Source organism: Silurus aristotelis, assembly GCF_946808225.1.
Source record: "Silurus aristotelis genome assembly, chromosome: 2".
In the NCBI taxonomy this organism is placed as follows: domain Eukaryota; kingdom Metazoa; phylum Chordata; class Actinopteri; order Siluriformes; family Siluridae; genus Silurus; species Silurus aristotelis.
Genome location: NC_139575.1, coordinates 16930736 through 16950445, shown reverse-complemented (window position 1 = coordinate 16950445; position 19710 = coordinate 16930736). Strand labels below are relative to the sequence as shown.

General features: G+C 38.5%; 1 protein-coding gene across 2 annotated transcripts; it reads right to left on the bottom strand.

Moving 5' to 3' along the window:
* Positions 1-585: 585 nt before the first annotated feature.
* On the bottom strand, positions 586-15327 carry prkcda (protein kinase C, delta a). Of its 2 annotated transcripts, none has more exons than XM_083559295.1 (18): positions 15023-15327; positions 12119-12247; positions 11805-12004; positions 11663-11729; positions 10198-10357; positions 6591-6622; positions 6416-6501; positions 6200-6329; positions 6012-6112; positions 5265-5349; positions 5045-5175; positions 3899-4072; positions 3662-3753; positions 3513-3575; positions 2343-2481; positions 1959-2147; positions 1661-1789; positions 586-1571 (listed from the first exon to the last, which is right to left on the bottom strand). In XM_083559295.1, exons 2-18 carry the CDS (start codon positions 12225-12227, stop codon positions 1413-1415), a joined length of 2046 nt encoding a protein of 681 aa, XP_083415421.1. In that variant the 5' UTR covers positions 12228-12247; positions 15023-15327; the 3' UTR covers positions 586-1412. The 2 variants fall into 2 exon arrangements, with proteins under 2 accessions (XP_083415421.1, XP_083415422.1); XM_083559296.1 differs by having other exon boundaries at positions 11805-12027; positions 15023-15102.
* Positions 15328-19710: the final 4383 nt, after the last annotated feature.

Below are 19710 nucleotides of genomic sequence, written 5' to 3'. Positions count from 1 at the left end.
GTACAACTCGTTGGATTTGAAACAAAGGCAGCAAATACAGCATGATTTCTATGCAGGCTTTAAAGTACATATGCATGTACACACTTTCTTTTTGCAAAAAGAGATAATCAAGATGTTGAAGGGTTTCAGGATGTCAGTCTCTAGTGTATTTCTGAGCTTAGGTTAACACCCAAAGTGTAAAGACTCCCCTTTAGAAAACATGCAGGCCTCGATTTTAGTTGTATTACAATTTCTTTAGGTGTGTATGTTTATATATGATGCCCTGCTTTTGGACTGGTGTGCGATCGAGGGCGACTTCCCCTGTTTGCACCCGAAATACAGTAGGCAGCACAATTGTCCATGATTCTAACCAGGAATTTATTTATTTATTTATTTTTTACTGTGGCTGAATAAATCTATCAAAATGCTAATTATGATGTAAATTGTTACCTTTTTAACCACAGCATAAAAAAGCCAAAATAAATAATTGAAAAGAAAACAATTAATGGTGACTCACTGTGCAGCCTTCTGTACCACTCACTAGTATAATTCCAACCATAGCAAGCTTCGACCAATCAAATCACAATAAATACAGAGCATTGCATGTTTGATCATGTACTCAAGTTTAATGGCAGATAATTAACAGTTGAGATGCAACAATATGCATATACATCAAGCCAAGAGCACAAGAGAACCAGCTATATGTACATCAGCTTAATTTACAGTGTACATTAGAAGACTCTCATTCAGGTTATGCTTTAAGGTAAAACATCTGCACAAACATGCTTGGTTAGTACACATTAAAATCCATGATTTTATTTCCTTAACTCCTAATAATACACACAAACAAGGACTGAGTCCGTTTGCACAACATGATGTACACTATATGCACATATACATAAAGTATATAGCTTTACAAAATTCACAGCACAATGTTATACATCTCAAAGCCTCACAAGCACACCTTCACTTACAATTATCTAAAAGCTCGTGTCCTTTCCTCTACCATTTATAAATTTTTTTTTTACATTAAACCATCCTACCTTATCTCTGTTAAAACATTCAGTGTTAACACACGATTAATGCAGTAATAAATGGCTCACTACTGACAAAAAATTAAACTAAATGAATAAAACTAAGTCTACATAGACTTTGAAGAGGTGTGGCAAAGAAACAAAAACAATCTAACTTGTAGGTCTATTTATCAACTCTACACCAACTATCTTAATGAAGTAATTGATGCAACACTTCAGTGTTTAAAATCTATTTATCTATCGTTATCCATGTATATCAATGAATTGAAAACTTGGTGAGAAAGAAGAGCTAGTGGACCTGTTTGTAAACACAGACAAGTAATTGGCTCTAAACTTTAACGTTAAACTCCTACTGAACCTTTTCGTCACATGCTTCGTGGTGGAGGTGTGTCTCTTCAGTCACTTCTGCAGGAGGAGCTCCATTTTTGGATTAATGAATGAGAAACCAGCAAAGGCGCTCTGGTCCATTGAATCAATTAAACCTTTCTCACAGTGAGAGAGGCGGGGCTTCTCATTTAAAAACTCTCGATCAAAGTTACTGCAGTCATTGGAAGATTTCTACAAATAAAAACAACAAGTCAAACGCATGATAAAGAGAGGACAAGAATGTTTTAGGCTTCATGATTGTGATAAAATACACATCATACCACTTGTGGCCGGAAAGGGGGGTCAATTTCTCTCTTCTCTAAAGCAGACCAGTTAATTGTTTTAAAGAATAATTGAGCTCGGATATTACCCACAATACCCAAACGACGCGAAGGGTCGCGCTCAAACAACTACAAATGTAGAAGGAAAAAAGAAATACATTAAACTGTGAAACAACTTTTTTTTAACAAAAGAACTATTAAAGTACCTGATTTCCATATACAAGCACCCTAGTACAGCAATATGATATATGTACATCAATATTTAGACAATTTAATGTGTGGATATGTTTGTGGGTACCCGCTCTATCATGTCTCTGGTTTCTACTGTGATCCATCGGGGGTAGTGAGGGGTGTCCATGCGGATCGACTCGAACAGTTCATCCTCATCATCGCCATGGAATGGGGACTGACCAATCAGCATCTCGTACACCAGCACACCAAATGACCACCAGTCAACAGAGAATGAATATTGCTGACCTAATAAAATCTACACACACACACACACACACACACACACACACACACACACACACACACACACACACACACACACACACACACACACACACACACACACACACACACACACACACACACACACACACACACACACACTTTAGCCAAAGTGACTTTGTAAGTATCAAGAACACTGAAGTCCCCAGTACATTGACCTTTTTCATACCTCTGGGGCAATGTAGTCTGGAGTTCCACAAAATGTCGAGGCAAAATTGTCTCCAAAGACGTTCTCCTTACACATGCCAAAATCAGCAATCTTTATGTGACCTTCTCCATCGAGCATTACATTATCCAACTTTAGATCCCTAAAAAAAAAAAAGGAAATTATGTGGCATAAAATACAAATGATCACCTTGTATGTTTATCACTGGAACTAAATGCTCATGAATCACTTATATGTATTAATTATAGCTGTACAAGCAAAATGTTTGTTTCATCAATGCATGCAAAGAATGTTATTTACCATCAGCAGTGCGCCCAAGTTTTATTTACCTCAATGTTCACATCAAATCCCTCAATGAGAGACCCAAATGCAAAATCATTATAAGGTCAGTTTAACTTGGTTAAATCATTAAAGACAATCTATTTTGAACAGCTTTAAGCAATTCAAACTTTACTGAATTTAAATCTTTTGAATAAAATATTTCTAGTTTTTTTTCATACAATCATTTTGAAGGGTACATAGAGATTAAGATGCAGGTAGTCCTCCACCTACGTTGGAGATATGTTACAACGACCCCATCGTAAGTAAAAAATATCGTAAGTCGAAGATGGTACTATGACTGTGACAGCCTTTCCTGCTTCATGCTGATTTATAATTTTCATTTTCTGCTCTAAACTGATGACCTTTCTCTTTTTTTCCCCACTACCAGCAAGAGACTTGGGACCTTTTAAGACATGCTTTTATCACTAAAATTGCTGTTTGAAACCGTTTGAAACGGAAGCAAATACACACTGAGACAACTTTACTCCGTCGACTGCTAGTGAGAGTGGGGCATCTTACAGGGCGAGAGATTCGCTGCGGGTCCAATGAAGCGTACATCATGCGCTGCTGCCTGTGCCTTTTATGCAAAGATTTTGATTTTTTTTACAATTTCGTATCGTTATAGAGATTATATATATATATATATATATATATATATATATATATATATATATATATATATATATATATATAGATAGATATATAGATATATAGATATATATAGTCAAACCATCGTAACTCGGGGACCATCTGTATAAAATTCTTGCACCCAACTATAAAAAAAAACATGAATTACTACAATTTCTAAAAAATGGATGTACTGTGTTTTGGAATTAAAGTCTTCAGATGTACCTATAGATTATGCCTTTTCCATGAAGGAACTGTAGTCCACATACAATTTCAGCTGCATAAAATCTAAAGCATAATAAAGAAACAATTGTATTAGACCAACTCTAGCATAAAAAGCTGAATTTTTCAAACTGTCTATGTATTTGTCTCACGTGGTTCTGTAGAGGTCAAACCGTCCTTTTTCCTGTATATGAAACATCAGGTCTCCTCCGTTCAGATACTCCATCACAAAGAACAAATGCTCCTAACATATCGATAGTTTAGTAAATATTATTGATTTACTTACTCAATGAAAAGAGCAAACGATTGGAGGTATACACAGCAGAAGATATCATTCATAATATGTGCAAAATACTGCATTATTTGGAAGTTTCCTAATATGTGTTTACCTTGGTCTGAAAAGTGGAGTAAATGTGTGTTAGAAATGGATTATCCCAAGCCAGAGCCAGCACCCGCTTTTCTACCATGGTGCATTCTACGTCATCATCTATCAACACCACGTCTTTCTTTAGGGCTTTCACGGCAAACCATTCCCCACTGTTCTTTAACTCTGCCAAAAAAACCTGCAAGAGAGAGAAGACATAAAAAAAAACATGAACAGAGAAAAAAAAAAAAAAAAAACACAGTTACTAAAGGAAAAACTTGAATTATTGGTGAATTATTCTAGAATAGATAGATACAGTCAGGTCCATAAATATTGGGACATCAACACAATTCTAAAATTTTTGGCTCTATACACCACCACAATGGATTTGAAATAAAACAGTTGTGCTTTAACTGCAGACTGTCAGCTTTAATTTGAGGGCATTTACATCCAAATCAGGTGAACGGTGTAGGAATTACAACAGTTTGCATATGTGCCTCCCACTTGTTAAGGGACCAAAGGTAATGGGCCAATTGGCTTCTCAGCTCTTCCATGGCCAGGTGCATGTTATTCCCCTCATTATACCAATTACAATGAGCAGATAAAAGGGTCCAGAGTTAATTTCAAGTGTGCTATTTGCATTTGGAATCTGTTGCTGTTAACTCTCCAAGATGAGATCCAAAGAGCCAAAATGCCCCAAGAACAAGCAGGAACTGAAGACAGTTGCATTAGAGGCCTGGCAGAGCATCACCAGGGATGAAACCCAGTGTCTGGTGATGTCTATGGGTTCCAGACTTCAGGCTGTAATTGACTGTAAAGGATTTGCAACCAAGTATTAAAAAATTTAAAGTTTGATATATGATTATTATTCTGTCCCATAACTTTTGGTCCCTTAACAAGTGGGAGGCACATATGCAAACTGTTGTAATTCCTACACCGTTCAACGGATTTGGATGTAAATGCCCTCAAATTAAAGCTGACAGTCTAAAACTTGTTTGTTTTATTTCAAATCCATTGTGGTGGTGTATAGAGCCAAATATGTTAGAATTGTGTCGATGTCCCAATATTTATGGACCTGACTGTGTGATGATATATATATATATATATATATATAAACAGATGAATTGTGAGAAAGGAGGTAAGGAGACTCAGATTTATAGGAAGGCATTACCTTTCCAAAGCTTCCCTTGCCCAGGACTTTATGGAAGGTGAAATGCTCGGATGTGATGCGTGTCTGGTGTGTGATCCGAGATGGAGGGTGAGGACTTGGCCCGTCCCAGAGACGACCATATAGAGAGCCATCTACACAGCATCATGATCATTATTTCCACTAAAATAATCATTGTTTCTAATGTGAATTTTTATAAACACGCACTCAAACACACACAGACCAGTAATGTCAGGCCCTGGGCTTTTATTGAAGTCCTGGTAAACTCCCGTATCCTGAGTGTTTGTTTCAGGCTTCTTTGTTGATTTCTGTGAGGCAAATGCACATGTGCATTTGGATATGTGAATAAACATTCATGAAAAAAAATACAGTGCCACCCCCCTGAAATAAAAATTTCAAAAACACAAAAACAGCCCAGGATATTGAAATGGGGAGGAAACAATATTGTCTGAAAAATCATAAAAAAAAAAAAAAAAAGAAAAGAAAATGCTTATTACTTATGGTACTATAGAATGCTTTATTGAAATTTTGTTAAATAATCTCTAAATTTGTAGAATTTTTCATTTTTAAAATTGTATGTTTTTTTATAGGCATGAATTGGTACCTGAATTTTGAGGTAAATATAGTACAGTATATATAAAAGCACGAACAACAATAACTACTTTTACAATGATGCTTCAAGGCTTGAAAGCGGCAAAAAAACTATGCAAACAAGTTTACTCCTGTCTGAATCACTCGGGTAGAATGTTAAACCAGAATAGTTGAAGTTTTTAATTTGCATTACGTACTGCAAATGACATGCAAATTATAAAATACAGTAACCTTTTTTTTTTTTTTTTTTTAAACACCATTAGTTTTTCCTCTCATAAAATGAAAATGCAACATATTTTAATTTCTTTTCACAGCAATTCTAGTATATGTTGTAACAATTTTCAATAAAAAAATGTTAACAGTACACATGCATACTCACCGGGCCCACTTGAGTAAGAGCCTCAGCCAATAGTTTTTGGTTGATTCCACAAAGGTTGGCGACTTTAGTCTGGCACTTATGATGCACATTCATAGCACAGTCTGGGAAAATAGTGGCACTCAGAAGCAATGAAAAATAAAACGCCACCAATGTATATACAAATACATGATTCATGCTGTCTTGCTCACCCTCACACTTCAGTCCCTGCTTAACAAGACCCCATAGCAGACTCCCACAGTGGTCACAAAAGGTTGGGCTCATGTAGTTGTTGGTCTTAAAGCGGTGTGGCATGTCAATTTTAAAGCGCTCCTTCTGAAACTGAACACACACCCAAACATAAACACATCATCGTGTAACACAACAATGCACCCAAACAGTTCACATGCTAAGAATATCGCACATACCATAGTGTCACGACTGTTGGCCGCTGTCCCAGTGCATCTGCCAATTATTTTATCAATACACTTCTTATGAATAGCTGCATTGCATTCTGTAAAACCGAAAGAAGCAAAAGTAAAAAAAAAAAAAACAATTAAAAAAAGATGGCTGGGAAGAACATATGAAGACAGCAATACTTACGTCTACACTTGTATCCTTGCTTGTTTAATCCCCTGGCAAGTTAAAAAAGATTTAGTTAGTTCACTATAATCACAGTTTTATACTCTGTATATTTTTATATTATTCTACAATACAAAATACCATTTTACAGTGTCCCAGAAGTCTTCATAGACAGAGAAACCTTTTTTCCCTCAAAATTGCGTTCCAAAATATCTGAGTGTTTGAGTGTGATGAACTGTGATGAGCAGTTACAACCATAACACCTGATGTGTTAACATTAGTTCATCATGAGTGGGAGAAACTATATGTATGAAGATGTGTACCAACTTCTGAGACACCCATTACTTTTCCCTAATAAATGTAGTATATTTTAGTATATCTTCTCAAAAGACAATCCTATCGAAATTTAATTGGGATATACTTTAGAGTAGTCAATGTGCAGCTTGTGTAGCAATATAGATTTTCTGTCCTCTTAAAACTCTCCTCAGCTGTATGTTGTGTAACCACACAAAGCCACATGTCCTATTAATCATATTCATGTTTTTATCTGCTTGACAGGACCATACAAATTTGTTTTTCTCTCATACTGACCACTGGATTTACAACATGGCACCTCATGGCAAAAAACTCTCTGAGGATTTGAGATTTAAAATTATTGCTCTCCACAAAGATGGCAGAGGCTACAAGAAGATCAGTAACCTCCTGAAACATTTACAGTTACAGTAAAGTGGCCAGGGTCATACAGAGGTTTTCCCAAGACGGGTTCCACTCAGAACAGGCCTCAAGGGTCGACCAAAGAAGTTGAGTCCCCGTGCTGTGTGTCAGGTGCAGACGCTGCTTAAAAAAATAGACACGAGTGCTGCCAGCATTGCTTTAGAGGTTGCAGAAGTGGAAGGTCTGCTTGTCAGTGTTTAGACCATACGACGCACACTGCATACTCTTCTGAAGATGGCTCACAAAGACAACCAGTCCTTCTTTTTACGACTGCACCCTTTAGGGATCATCTGTTTTCATACTACTCTGTCCTCTACGTCCGCCTCTTTCAAACCAACTACCTGCATGTCTTCCTTCACCACATCCATAAACCTCCACCTTGAACCAGTCTGTCATTCCTACGGCAAACTTCACTGCTGTTACACGGTCCTCAAACATGTCCTGCACCACCTTCACATACTTCTCTGACACACCTGACTTCCTCATACAATACCACAATTCCTTTCTCAGCACCCTGTTGTACGCTTTCTCTAAATCATACACAATGCAACTCCTTCTGGCCTTCTTTATATTTCTCCATTAACATCAAAGCAAAAAATGCGTCTGTGGTGCTCTTCCTCTGCATGAAACCATACTGTTGCTCACAGATGGTCACCTCTTCTCTCAGCCTGGCTTCCACTACTCCTTCCCATAACTTCATGGTGTGACTGATCAACTTAATTCCACTGTAGTTACTGAAGGTCTGCACATCTCCCTTATTCTTAAAAACCGATACCAGCACACTCCTTCTCCATTCCTCAGGCATCCTCTCACCTTCCAACATTTTTTTGTTGAACAACCTGTTTAAAAACTCCACTGCCATCTCTCCGAAACATCTTCACGCTTCTACTGGTATGTCATCTGGTCCTACTGACTTTCCACTCTTAATAGCTGCTCTCACTTCATCCTTATTAAGCCTTTCCACTTCCTGCTTCCACACTACACCATCTAACCTTCTCTTTCTCATTTTCCTCATTCATCAGCTGCTCAAAATACTCCCTCCATCTTCTCAACACACTCTCCTCACTAGTTAACAAAATTTCCACCTCCATCCTTTATTGCTCTAACTTCTAGCACTTCTTTCCCAGCTCGGTCCCTCTGCTTCACCAAGCGGTACAAATCCTTTTCTCCTTCCTTAGTGTCCAACTTTCCATACAGCTCCTCATATGCCTTTTCTTTGGCTTTCGCCACATCCCTTTTCGCCTGTTGCTGCATCTCCTTGTACTCCTGCCTACTTTTCTCATCACTCTGTTGATCCCAATTCTGTTTCAACAACCTCTTTCTCCTTATGCTCTTTCTGCACTTCCTCATTCCACTACCACGTCTCTTTCTCTCCTCTTTTCAGATTTCACACTAGCTGCCTCCCTTTTCACTTCTGCAGTAGTTGTTCAATCATCCAGCACCTCTTCACCTCCACTGAGCCCCTTGTCTGACCTCTTCCCTGAATTCTCACACTACAGTCTTCCTCCTTCAGTTTCCACCATATTATTATTTTTTCAGTCCTTACACTCCACCTCTTCTTCACCTCCAATGCGATCCAGTAGACCACCATCCGATGCTGTCCAGCTACACTGTCCCACGCCAACACCTTACAGTCTCGAATCTCCTTTAGGTTGCATCTCTTGCATAGTATATAGTCCACCTGTGTGCACCTTCCTCCACTCTTAATCTTCACCCTATGATCCTCCTTCTTCTTAAAATACATATTCACCAATGTTATTTTCATCCTTTTGGCAAAATCTACCACTATCTGTCCTTCCACATTCCTCTCCTTAAGGCCATACCTACCCATCACCTCTGTCCTCTGTTCCCTTCACCTACATGCCCATTTAAGTCTGCCCCAATCACCAATCCGGTATTGATAGGTACACCTTCTACCACTTCATCTAACTCACTCCAGAATTTTTATTTCTCCTCCATCTTACAACCCACTTGCGGAGCATAGGCACTGATGACATTTATCATCACCCCTAACTCCCTTTCCACTTGTTCACACTAAACACACATATCTACCTTTCTCCTCTCCATTATATCAGCCAACTCTCTCCCTTTACCAGTCATAGTACCAACATTTAAAATACCCTATACTCCACTCTCCATACACTTCTTTTCCTGCTGTCTCTGTAGTCATCTTCCCCATCTCCTTCTCCTCCTTTGGCCAAGAAAAGCCCAATTTCCACTGGTACCCTGTTGGCTAACAATACATGTGGCATCTTTGGTAACCCAGGCCTCAACCGATCCAATATGAAATTGAATATTTGATTTGACACATGTTTTACGCTGGATGCCCTTCCTAACACAACCTTCTCTATTTATCTGGGCTTGGCCGATTGACAGTTTTCCAACATAATAACAATCCCAATCACACTACCAAGATGACAACTGCCTTGCTGAGAAAGCTAAAGGTGAAGGGGTGGCCAGGTATGTCTCCAGACCTGAACCCTGTTGAGCACCTGTGGGGCATCCTCAAGCAGAAGTGGAGAACGTGTCTAACATTCAGAAGCTTCGTGATGTTACTATCGAGGACTGGAAGAAAATCCCTGCAACCTGTGCAGCTCTGGTGAATTCCATGGCCAGGAGGATTCAGGCAGTGATCGATAACAATGGTGCTCATACAAAATATTGACACTTTGGACACAGTTTTGACATGTTCACTTAGGGTGTACTCACTTTTGTTGACAGTTATTAAGACAATAATGGCTGTATATTGAGTTATTTTTAGAGGACAGTAAATCTGAACTGCTGTACAAGCTGCACATTAACTACTATAAAATAATTTCCAAGTTTCACATATACACACACATTTTGATTTAACTGTCACAATATGATTACTCACTTTCACACTTTTCACACACACATACACACACATCCTCACCAGACGAAGTCTCTGCACACAGAGCAAAAAGTGGGTTGTCTAAAGAAGGTGGCGATGAACTCATGGTTTTTGATGAAGTGAATTTTGGCCTGTTTAATAGCCCCACGACGCCGATTTATAGTTGGAGCCTCTTCCTCTGTTACTCCCGACTGATAAGACTCTGCAAAGTAGAAAAATGGGGAGAGGGAAAGAAACCCATTACACACAGGCCTTGAGGAGAAAGAATATAAAAAGAGTAAAAGAAGCACACATTTATGCATTTGATATATTGTTTATACTGTGTTAATAAAAATGACATTTAAAAAATCTTTTCCTCTGAGCACATCAATCAGCAACAATCAGACTCTGTCATCTTGCACAAAGCTAATAATTTCCTGTCAGATGGGCACCTCCTTCTTCCTGGAGTGCAGCTGTCAAACCCCAGCCATTTTTAACCCAGCCATCCTGATAAAGAATGATAGTTAACCTAACGGAGTTTTGACAAGGAAACAACACAGCTAGCAACACAGCTAGCAACAAAAAGAGGTCACTTCAGTTCATCATGATGCAGAAATAAAACATGATTTCTCTTTTATGATGATTTTATGATTTAGAAACAAGAAGTGATGATCGTTAAATCTATCAGAATGGAAACACAATGAGTATAAAGACCAAGCAAGAAGGACTGGTGTATGAGAGAGGTTTTCACACAGACTGATTAATAAAACATTGACAGACTTTCTATACATCTGACATCTACATTTTTGACAATGTCCAATATGCTGAGACTTTTAATAAATTGCGAGTAATCTACTGTTTAGGCAACAAGTAATACATTCATAAATAATTACAAAAACATATCACTGGAAAAAAATTATCGCCAACAACAGACATTTGTTAAAAGACCGGTTTCAATTTTTTTTTTTTTCTTTTATAAATCATAACCAATAACGAAAGTCCATTGTCAGCTGTGTGTAATGCCTTTATGTAAACAATGTAATTATGTAATTAACAGTGAGGGTGATTAGATCAGTTTACATCTGCAAAAACATTGCCCACCCTTCACAATTCTCTGACTTTTATACTCAGCTTTAGGATTCTCTCTATTCTAATAGAGATTTCTTTCTGACTATCTCTGCTATAGCTCTAATAGATTGTTTAGCAAATGCCAAATGCCTTAAATCAACACCTTCTAAAGCATCCATGTTGAACTGCAAAATAATAATTTCAACTCAAAACTTTTTTTTTTTTTTGCTTGCTTGGAGCCTTTACTTAGGTTACACTCACAGTTCATTTATATTTAAACTTTTTTTTGCTTGTTTCTTTCTTGTTTTTCTTTCAGAAACCAGTAATGCAAATTATTTATTTTATTTAAAAAGGCACTCTGGTAAAATGTACACACATGCATGTAAATTAATTCATTTTGTGTTTCTGTTTGTATAAAAGATTGAGAAGAGAGACGCAATGGGAATATGCATAATCTCACCTGTGTCCGTATCTTCCAAGAAATACTGAACAGACATCATCACTTTTCCCGAAGGTTGCAGATCCACCTAAAGAAAGACAGAATGGGTTCAAATATACATAAATGCACATGGTAAAGCACATGCATGCACATGCATTCATACCCAAAACTCTGAACGGCCACTGGATTTCTTGCACCGCTCTGCAAGAACAGATACACCAAGTGTGACTTCTGCTAATGGCTCTTCTGCAGTGCGCATAAGCAAGACCTGGAGGACGCGACCTTCATAAATGTGTGCATCAAAGCTGACGCGCCAAGCTGGAAACATGGTAGGCTTCTTCTGAATCAGAGTCTTCCCTCGTTCTAGCCAAAAAGAAGAATCAAGACTACATGTATTTAAGGACAGAAACCCACCCATGATTAAAACTCACACAGACACACTTACTCACACACTCTCTCACTCAACAACTCACTCACCTGTGTTGAGCGACTCCTTAAGCTTGACTGCACAAAACGGCGCTTCGGCCACTGGAGACAGGGCACCAAATTCATAAGCATTAAAGGTGATCCTCAGGAAGGGAGCCATGGTGACCGCTCACACACAGCCTGTAAACGAGTAACAGATGCTTAGCAAGTACACAACTTTTAGGACTGGCCCCTCTAAAAACACCTCGCAGTAGCCACCACACCACACGTATTTCAAACAGTACCATAGTAAATGCTGAAAAGCTAGAAAGAAATAATCTGTTATATGCTTTAATACCGACTTTGAGTCAGGGTTGACACTTTATCAGCACAGAAACAAGCTGGGCATTAACATTTATTTCAATACATCAGCTGGTCATAATTAGACCAGAATTAGACTTAATCGTGGACAAGCCAGTCTACATTTAAATAGATTTAGAGCCACACCCATCCATTCCTGCCCACATTCCTAAACATCTTTACCAGGGACATGTCCGAACACATTGAAGTGTAACATTAAAGCAAGCTACAGCATTACATTACTTCATGCCTCTGGGAATTAGCAGTAAACACATGCACATAAATACAGAGGCACATACAAACTAATTATCTATTTTAAGATACTTGACTTCAGAGGATAGACAGCATGCTTGTGAATGAGAATGTGTGAAGGAGTGGTTGTTCTATGTGTGTATGCGTTGGAAGGCAAAACACCGAAAAGGTATTGTGTGGGCAGGTGAGGTTATCATGTTGCATTTTAAAGTCTGTGCTAAGATATTCCCAGAAAACAGGGAAAGCAAGTTATTTTTTAAGCACCTTATAGCATGACCAAACAGAAAGGGCAGAAATATAGTGTGTGCATGTATGTGTAAGTATCCAAATGTTTCTAGATGAGAATTCCAAAGGTGAGCTACACCATTACTTCATTTATGTTAGCTTGTTCGGAACTTACACAACACTCTCATAAATCCAAACTGTTCCATGGGTGCACATTCTCAGCTCTTGAAACAACTACACACCTGACTACATACAGGTCAAACAAAACAACAGATTCCTACATGCAATAAGGAGAAGTGTGATTCATGTCCCGAGATTCATCTCAAACAGCAGCTGGCACTTCAGCGCTTTTGCCAACTATCCACCTCTTGGTTTTTTAACATCAATGAGGAATTGTGAAACACTGCAATATAGTGATTCTGTATGTTTGCATAATTGTATGGGTTTGAATGCATAAGGCAAAAAGGTTTTCATAAATGTGTGTGCATTATTAGTTTTGGAATCAATAGCAAAGTCATTAGCTTTAAAAATCAAAGGGCAAAACTAGCATATGAGTGTGCAGAAAATTTATAAAAAAGAAAGAACATTTACAGGGTGCAGTGTTATAGGAATAAAAAAAGAATGGCATGATGTGGCCTGGCACATAGCAGAGTTGTGGTTTTCTTACGGAAGCTTTAAAAACTGGCGAAAAGAGAACGTTGTTCTTAGGTTTAACATTCTTCCTTAAAAAGAACAAACTTCCTTAGAAAGACAAACCAAAAAACCACATATTTATTTTCCAAAGTGTAAATGCAGATGTATATTGTCAGAAAATATTTCATATGCCCTGAGTTGCAATAAGACTTCAGGGTTTTTACTGAGTATTATATTATATATTATATATTTGTGTACAAGTGTTAACATATTCAGCTTGCTCTTCAAAACAATCACTAAAACTGATGAAAAGGTGAGATTCTAGAGAGCATTTGTTAATCTGGAAATGCAATAAAGTGTACAGCACGCTGAGAGGTGAAACGAAAAGGTGCCCCAAATGCAACGTCTGCAGAGGTTCATCTCTAATTAGGTCATTAGTCAAACATACCAAACCTAGGTAAGTATGCCCAAAAATAAGTACATTTCCATATCAACATTGTAATCATATGATACATTTATAATGAAAGCTACATAAATTAAAATGTTTATCCTCTAGAACAACACTATACGGAAACGGATGGCATGCTTACTTATTTATGAAGCGATGCAAAAGAAATCGTCTGCATGTGTATAAGAAAGTGGAGAGGAAGTAGGTACGGTCGTCCTGATACTGCAGCAATGTCAGACATAACCACAGCAAACAGGATGTTAATTTCCACAGCAACCAATCATCAAGGCAGTCATACAAATTGTAGTGAATGGGTTTATAGAAGGAAAAGGTGCAGCAAGAAGTCATCCTCCAGTTTATTACAGTCTGTTCCTGACAGCTGCATACCATACTGGATCTAACACAGGCTCATCGATCCTTCCAAGTCGTTATACTAATAATACTTTGTTGTTCTCATTTGTTTTTATAATATTCTTTAACACTGCCTATATATAATGAGCATCTAAACACACTGTCCACACATTGGTCCATATGTGACAAAAGCCATGACCAAAACAAAAACCAAAAGAACAAAGTTTTTGGTATGATTTAGATACAGTTTTAAAATCCAGAGGCTTTCTAAACACACAGAACCAGAGGGGAAAGTGCACTTTAGGTGTGCACAGTCCAGGCAAAACAGAAAGGACAAAGGAGTTTCTAGGCAAATTGCACTCAAGAAGCAGCTCTGGTTGCTGGTTATATGGAATGAGCAAAATGTCCTGAACAAGTTTCTTTCTTTTAGCAACAAATCTTACTGTCCTGGCTGTTAAAGAGTTTAAAAAAAAAAACGTCCAACCAATTCTTAAATGTTACTCTATATTATATTATATTATATATATATTTTTTTTCTTTCCAGTCCAGCTGAAGTCACACACAAGGTGCTACTCAAATTCTTGAAGACTAAAGAGATTATATCCTTCATTCAGCGAAAAATCCTTTCCACAGTCCCAAAGCCATCACATCATTAGAAAATCAGCAGAATTCAAACTCGACCGTGAAATATCTACTGTCCGACTTACCGCTCCTCCGAAAGAGAGGTTTTCTCGGTGCCTCCGCCTGCCTGCTCTTGCTGCGCGCTGGAGGAAGTGCAGCACCAGCAACTCGCCTCGGGGACGAAGTAGGGCGGAGTGACGTCGCCCAGGTGCTCGCGCTCGTTATGTGGCTGCGTCCTGAACCGCACACCACTGTGAAGAAAAGAGTGCAAACCAGACGCGGTGTACAACTTTCACATACTGCTTTGTACGATAACATGCGGGTTTGTCAGTAGTTCTTTTTATCTCGTTGTCTCCTGCAATGTGTGGCATTTATTCGGCCACGCCCACTCACCGAGTACACTAGCACACCCATACACACCTAGAGCATTGTTTTTTTTTTATCGTTAAAATAATCAGACTCATTAAGTGAATTCTTTATCACCAGCATTATTTTGGATGGTGTGGATGAAAAGAAAAATGGTGTAGGGGTGATCCTGAAGGAAGAGTACAGTAAGAGTGTGGTGGAGGTGAAGAGAGTTTCTGATAGTGATGAACATGAAGCTGGAAGTTGAAGGGGTGATGATAAATGTAATTAGTGCCTATGCTTCACAAGTGTTCTGTGAGATGGAGGAGAAGGAAAATTCTGGAGTGAGTTAGATGAAGTGGTAAAAGACTGTAGTGTAAGGTTCAGGGGAAAGGTCAGACAGGGGCTCGGTGGTGGTGAAGAGGTGCTGGATGATTGGGCAACTACTGCAGAAGTGATGAGGAAGACAGCTAGGAAGGTACATAGTGTGACATCTGGAAAGAGAAAGGAACACAAAGAGACGTGGTGGTGGGACAAGGAAGTGCAGAAGAGCATAAGGAGAAAGAGGTTGGTGAAACAGAATTGAGATGAGAAAAGTCAGCAGGAGTACAAGAAGATGCGGCCGCAGGTGAAGAGGGATGTTTCAAAAGCCTAGGAAAAGTCATATGAGGAGCTGTATGAGAAGTTTGACACAAAGGAAGGAGAAAAGGATTTGTACTGATTGGCCAGGCAGAGGGACCGAGCTGGGAAGGATGTGCTACAAGTTAGAGCAATAAAGGATGGAGATGAAAATGTGAGTGTGTTGAGAAGATGAAGGGAGTATTTTCAGCTGCTGATGAATGAGAAAAATGAGAGAGAGAGAGAGAGAGAGAGAAAAGGTTAGATGATGTGGAGATGGTGAAGCCAGTGTGGGGACAGTGTGACAGCAGTGAAGTGTGCAGTAGGAACGACAGGTTTAAGGTGGAGGTTGGATTGTATCAAGAATTGGCTCTAAGACCTTTTTTGTATGCAGTGGTGATGGACAGGTTGACGGACGAGGTCAGACAGGAGTCTCAGACATGATGTTTGCGGATGATATTGTGATTTGTGGTGAGAGTAGTGAGCAGGTTGAGAAGAGACTGAAAAGGGTGAAGGTACACGCTGGAGAGTAGGGGATTGAAAGTCAGTAGGAGTAAGACAGAGTACATGTGTGTGAATGAGAGGGGGGCTCTCAGGTACCTGGGGTCAACAGTGCAAAGTAATGGAGAGTGTGTTAGAGAAGTGAAGAAAAGAGTGCAGGCAGGGTGGAGTGGGTGGAGAAGAGTGGCAGAAAAGATTTGTGTTAGAAGAGTACCTGCAAGAGTGAAAGGGAAAGTTTATATAACTGTGGTGAGACCTGCTATATTGCATGGTTTAGAGACAGTGGCATTGATTAAAAGACAGTAGGTGGAGCTGGAGGTAGCAGAGCTGAAGATGTTGAGGTTTTCATTGGGAGTGACGAGGATGGACAGGATTGGAAATTAGTTTATTAGAGGGACAGCGCATGTAGGACGTTTTGGAAACAAAGTGAGAGAGGCCCGATTGAGATGGTTTGGACATGTGCAGAGGAGGGACATGGGGTATATTGGTAGAAGAATGCTGAGGATGGAGCCACCAGGAAGGAGGGAAAAGGTAGTTGGTTTGAAAGAGGCAGATGTAGAGGACAGGGGGGGGAGAGAGAGAGAGAGAGAGAGAGAGAGAGAGAGAGAGAGAGAGAGAGAGAGAGAGCGACAGAGACAGAGACAGAGATAGACAGAGAGAGACAAAGAGAGAAAGATTTGTGTGCATTACTGCATTGGGTTTCATATAAGGAGATATATCTACACACACACACACACACACACGTGTGTGTGTGTGTGTGTGTGTGTGTGTGTGTGTGTGTGTGTGTGTATGTGTATATGTATATGTATATATAGAAACACCTCCTCTATCAGTGCTTTGTCTTTATTTTTATTATTTTCAACAATGTACAATAATACTGAAGATATCCAAACTATGAAAGAACACATAGAATTATGTAGTTAAAAAAAAACCAGAACCCAGAATATGATTCTATTGTCCAAAGAAGCTCCATTTAGCTTTGATTAGAGCTTGGCACACTTATTGCAATCTTTTTTTAGATTCACAAGGTAGTCACCTGGACTGGGTGTCAATTCACAGGTGTGCATGTGAAGCGTTCATTTGTGACCTTTTTAATGTGCTTTAGACCAGTATTCTTGTGCAAAGAAAAGGTGAGTACAGAGTCATTTTTAAAGCTGGACGTAGAGAATTACACCATTGATTGCTTTGCTATACAACTGTAATGAACAGTGTTTTAATAAGTGCAAAAAATGTCTGCAGCTATATTAACACATGCTCTCTGTGCACTTGACTGATAAGAATATCAGTTTACAGAGTTTTGTTGCCATGAAAATGTTCCTTTCACTGTGTGTGAGCAGCCTTGTCCTGATTTAGTCCCTGCATGTCCACAATGCTGGAGTATATGGCCTAGATTTGAGTGTGTGGGTGAGCAAAGCGCAATCTGTGAGAGTGTGTGTATGCTTTAGATATTTGGCACAGGACTGGGGGTGGTAAGGGGGATGCTTTGGCTTTTAAAGCTGGTCTTCAGCAGAACCAGCAGCACTGTATTAAATAACTTACACAATGTTTTGCTTTTAATTGAAGACATTATCACTGGAATTAAACAATATACAAACGACAACTTTTATGACATTTTTATGAACCTTTAATCTGGCATAGGTGTCTGTGCAAGTTGTGCAAAAAACAATAACATGATAAGAAGCAGTTTGTTAGGAAACCTGGTTTAACATATCGTACCTAGTAGAATGTTGAGTGTTACATAATCCCCAACTTGAACCCATATTCATCAACACACAGTTCGGAGTATTCTGTAAACATTCTGTGCACGGCTGATGAGTGATGTTGTCTCTGATGTTGTGCATGCTCAACAGAAGAAGCCGTTTCTCTTCTGCTCTGAATGAGGACAAGAAAGATTTCTTCAGCTCAAAGCCAGAGAGAGTTCAGAAAAAGCTAAGAGAAGATTCAGAAAAAGGTCTAAAATAGAATAAATTACAAAAATAAAACCGAGGCCTTAACTTAACTTAAACTGATTGCTGGATATGTAGTAGACCTGGTTTAAACCCTTGCAGAAAGATTTAATACACACATCACTCTCACTTTATAAACGATACCCATCCAAAATAACAAATATACAGTATACATTCACCTAATCATAAAGTGACAATGATGTGATCACATGAAAACATATATGAAGGTCCATGAAAGAAATTAATTTTGAACTCATATTCATGTAGCATTTTTAGTTTCAACTAATCCAAATTAGATTAGCATCTCTTAGGCAAGTTTAAAAAAATGTTGTTGTTCTTTTTATCTATAACTGACATTTAAGAGCTGCTGCATGTGTGTGCAGGATGAAACTGAGCAATAGGCAGTTGCTAATTTATCCAGAGTCAGAGTAAAACTAGGCTGAAAAAAGTGGTTTGTGCATGAGTGAGACATATGGTAACATGAATAGAAGGAAAACCTCAAAATGGTTTTAAAACTTAAACCCGCTAGGTGCAGTAAGAAGTAATAAATATAGGCTTTCCATCATTCATTACAACTGTTAAAGTTTCTTAGAAAAATCATTCATAGTACAATAATATAGACAGTAATACAGGATGCTAGTCTATTTGGTGTGCAAACAGAACACTCGAGTATTAAAACAGTTTAAATAAATTATTTTTAAATGTTAAAAGCCCATTTGTGTCATAAATGTTATTCCTCCTAAATCAGGTCAGATGTTTTGTCTGTCACTGGGTGCGGTACAAAAACCCAACCATTACTAATATGTATGTAGTGTGAAGGTTACATGTAACATTAAATTACAGCACCAGTACAGAATGTGCCAAGGAACAAATTGGGTTTTAAATGTAGAAAAAAGAATACATGCCCCACCCACTGTACTGCAATGCAGAGGAACATAAGGAACTTTCAAGACCCAGAAATGCCAGGACAATGTCATTCTGACAATACTGCCATCCCCTTTTCCTTTTTTAAATCTCTTTCTTTCTCTCTATCTCTCAGTCTCTCTTTTCGTCTCCATTTATATAACTCATTTACCTTGTAAGTCCATACATGACTTTTAGTTTACATAGCCACATGTCTAAAGTATACACACCACATACATGCCAGAATGTTTGGATTATCTAGTATGCACCAAGCTTTATAAGATAATTATGTGGCTTTTTAAATCTGTAGTGTAACACACATATTATCTGATCCTTGATATTTACATATACAATAGGTCTGGTACATCAAGCCTTCTTTTGCTATTACATCCAGATACTTTTATATTTACTGGATATTTAAAATGTACTAAGTTCTGTTTATAGAACTATAATAGTCGCTG

Excerpts from the sequence above, each read along its gene's own strand:
- prkcda (XM_083559295.1), bottom strand. The coding sequence starts at position 12,227 with ATGGCTCCCTTCCTGAGGATCACCTTTAATGCTTATGAATTTGGTGCC. Across the intron at positions 2,148-2,342 it reads CAGACTACATTGCCCCAGAG|ATTTTATTAGGTCAGCAATA; the intron begins GTATGAAAAAGG and ends GTGTGTGTGTAG. Across the intron at positions 1,572-1,660 it reads CCCCTTTCCGGCCACAAGTG|AAATCTTCCAATGACTGCAG; the intron begins GTATGATGTGTA and ends TTTTATTTGTAG.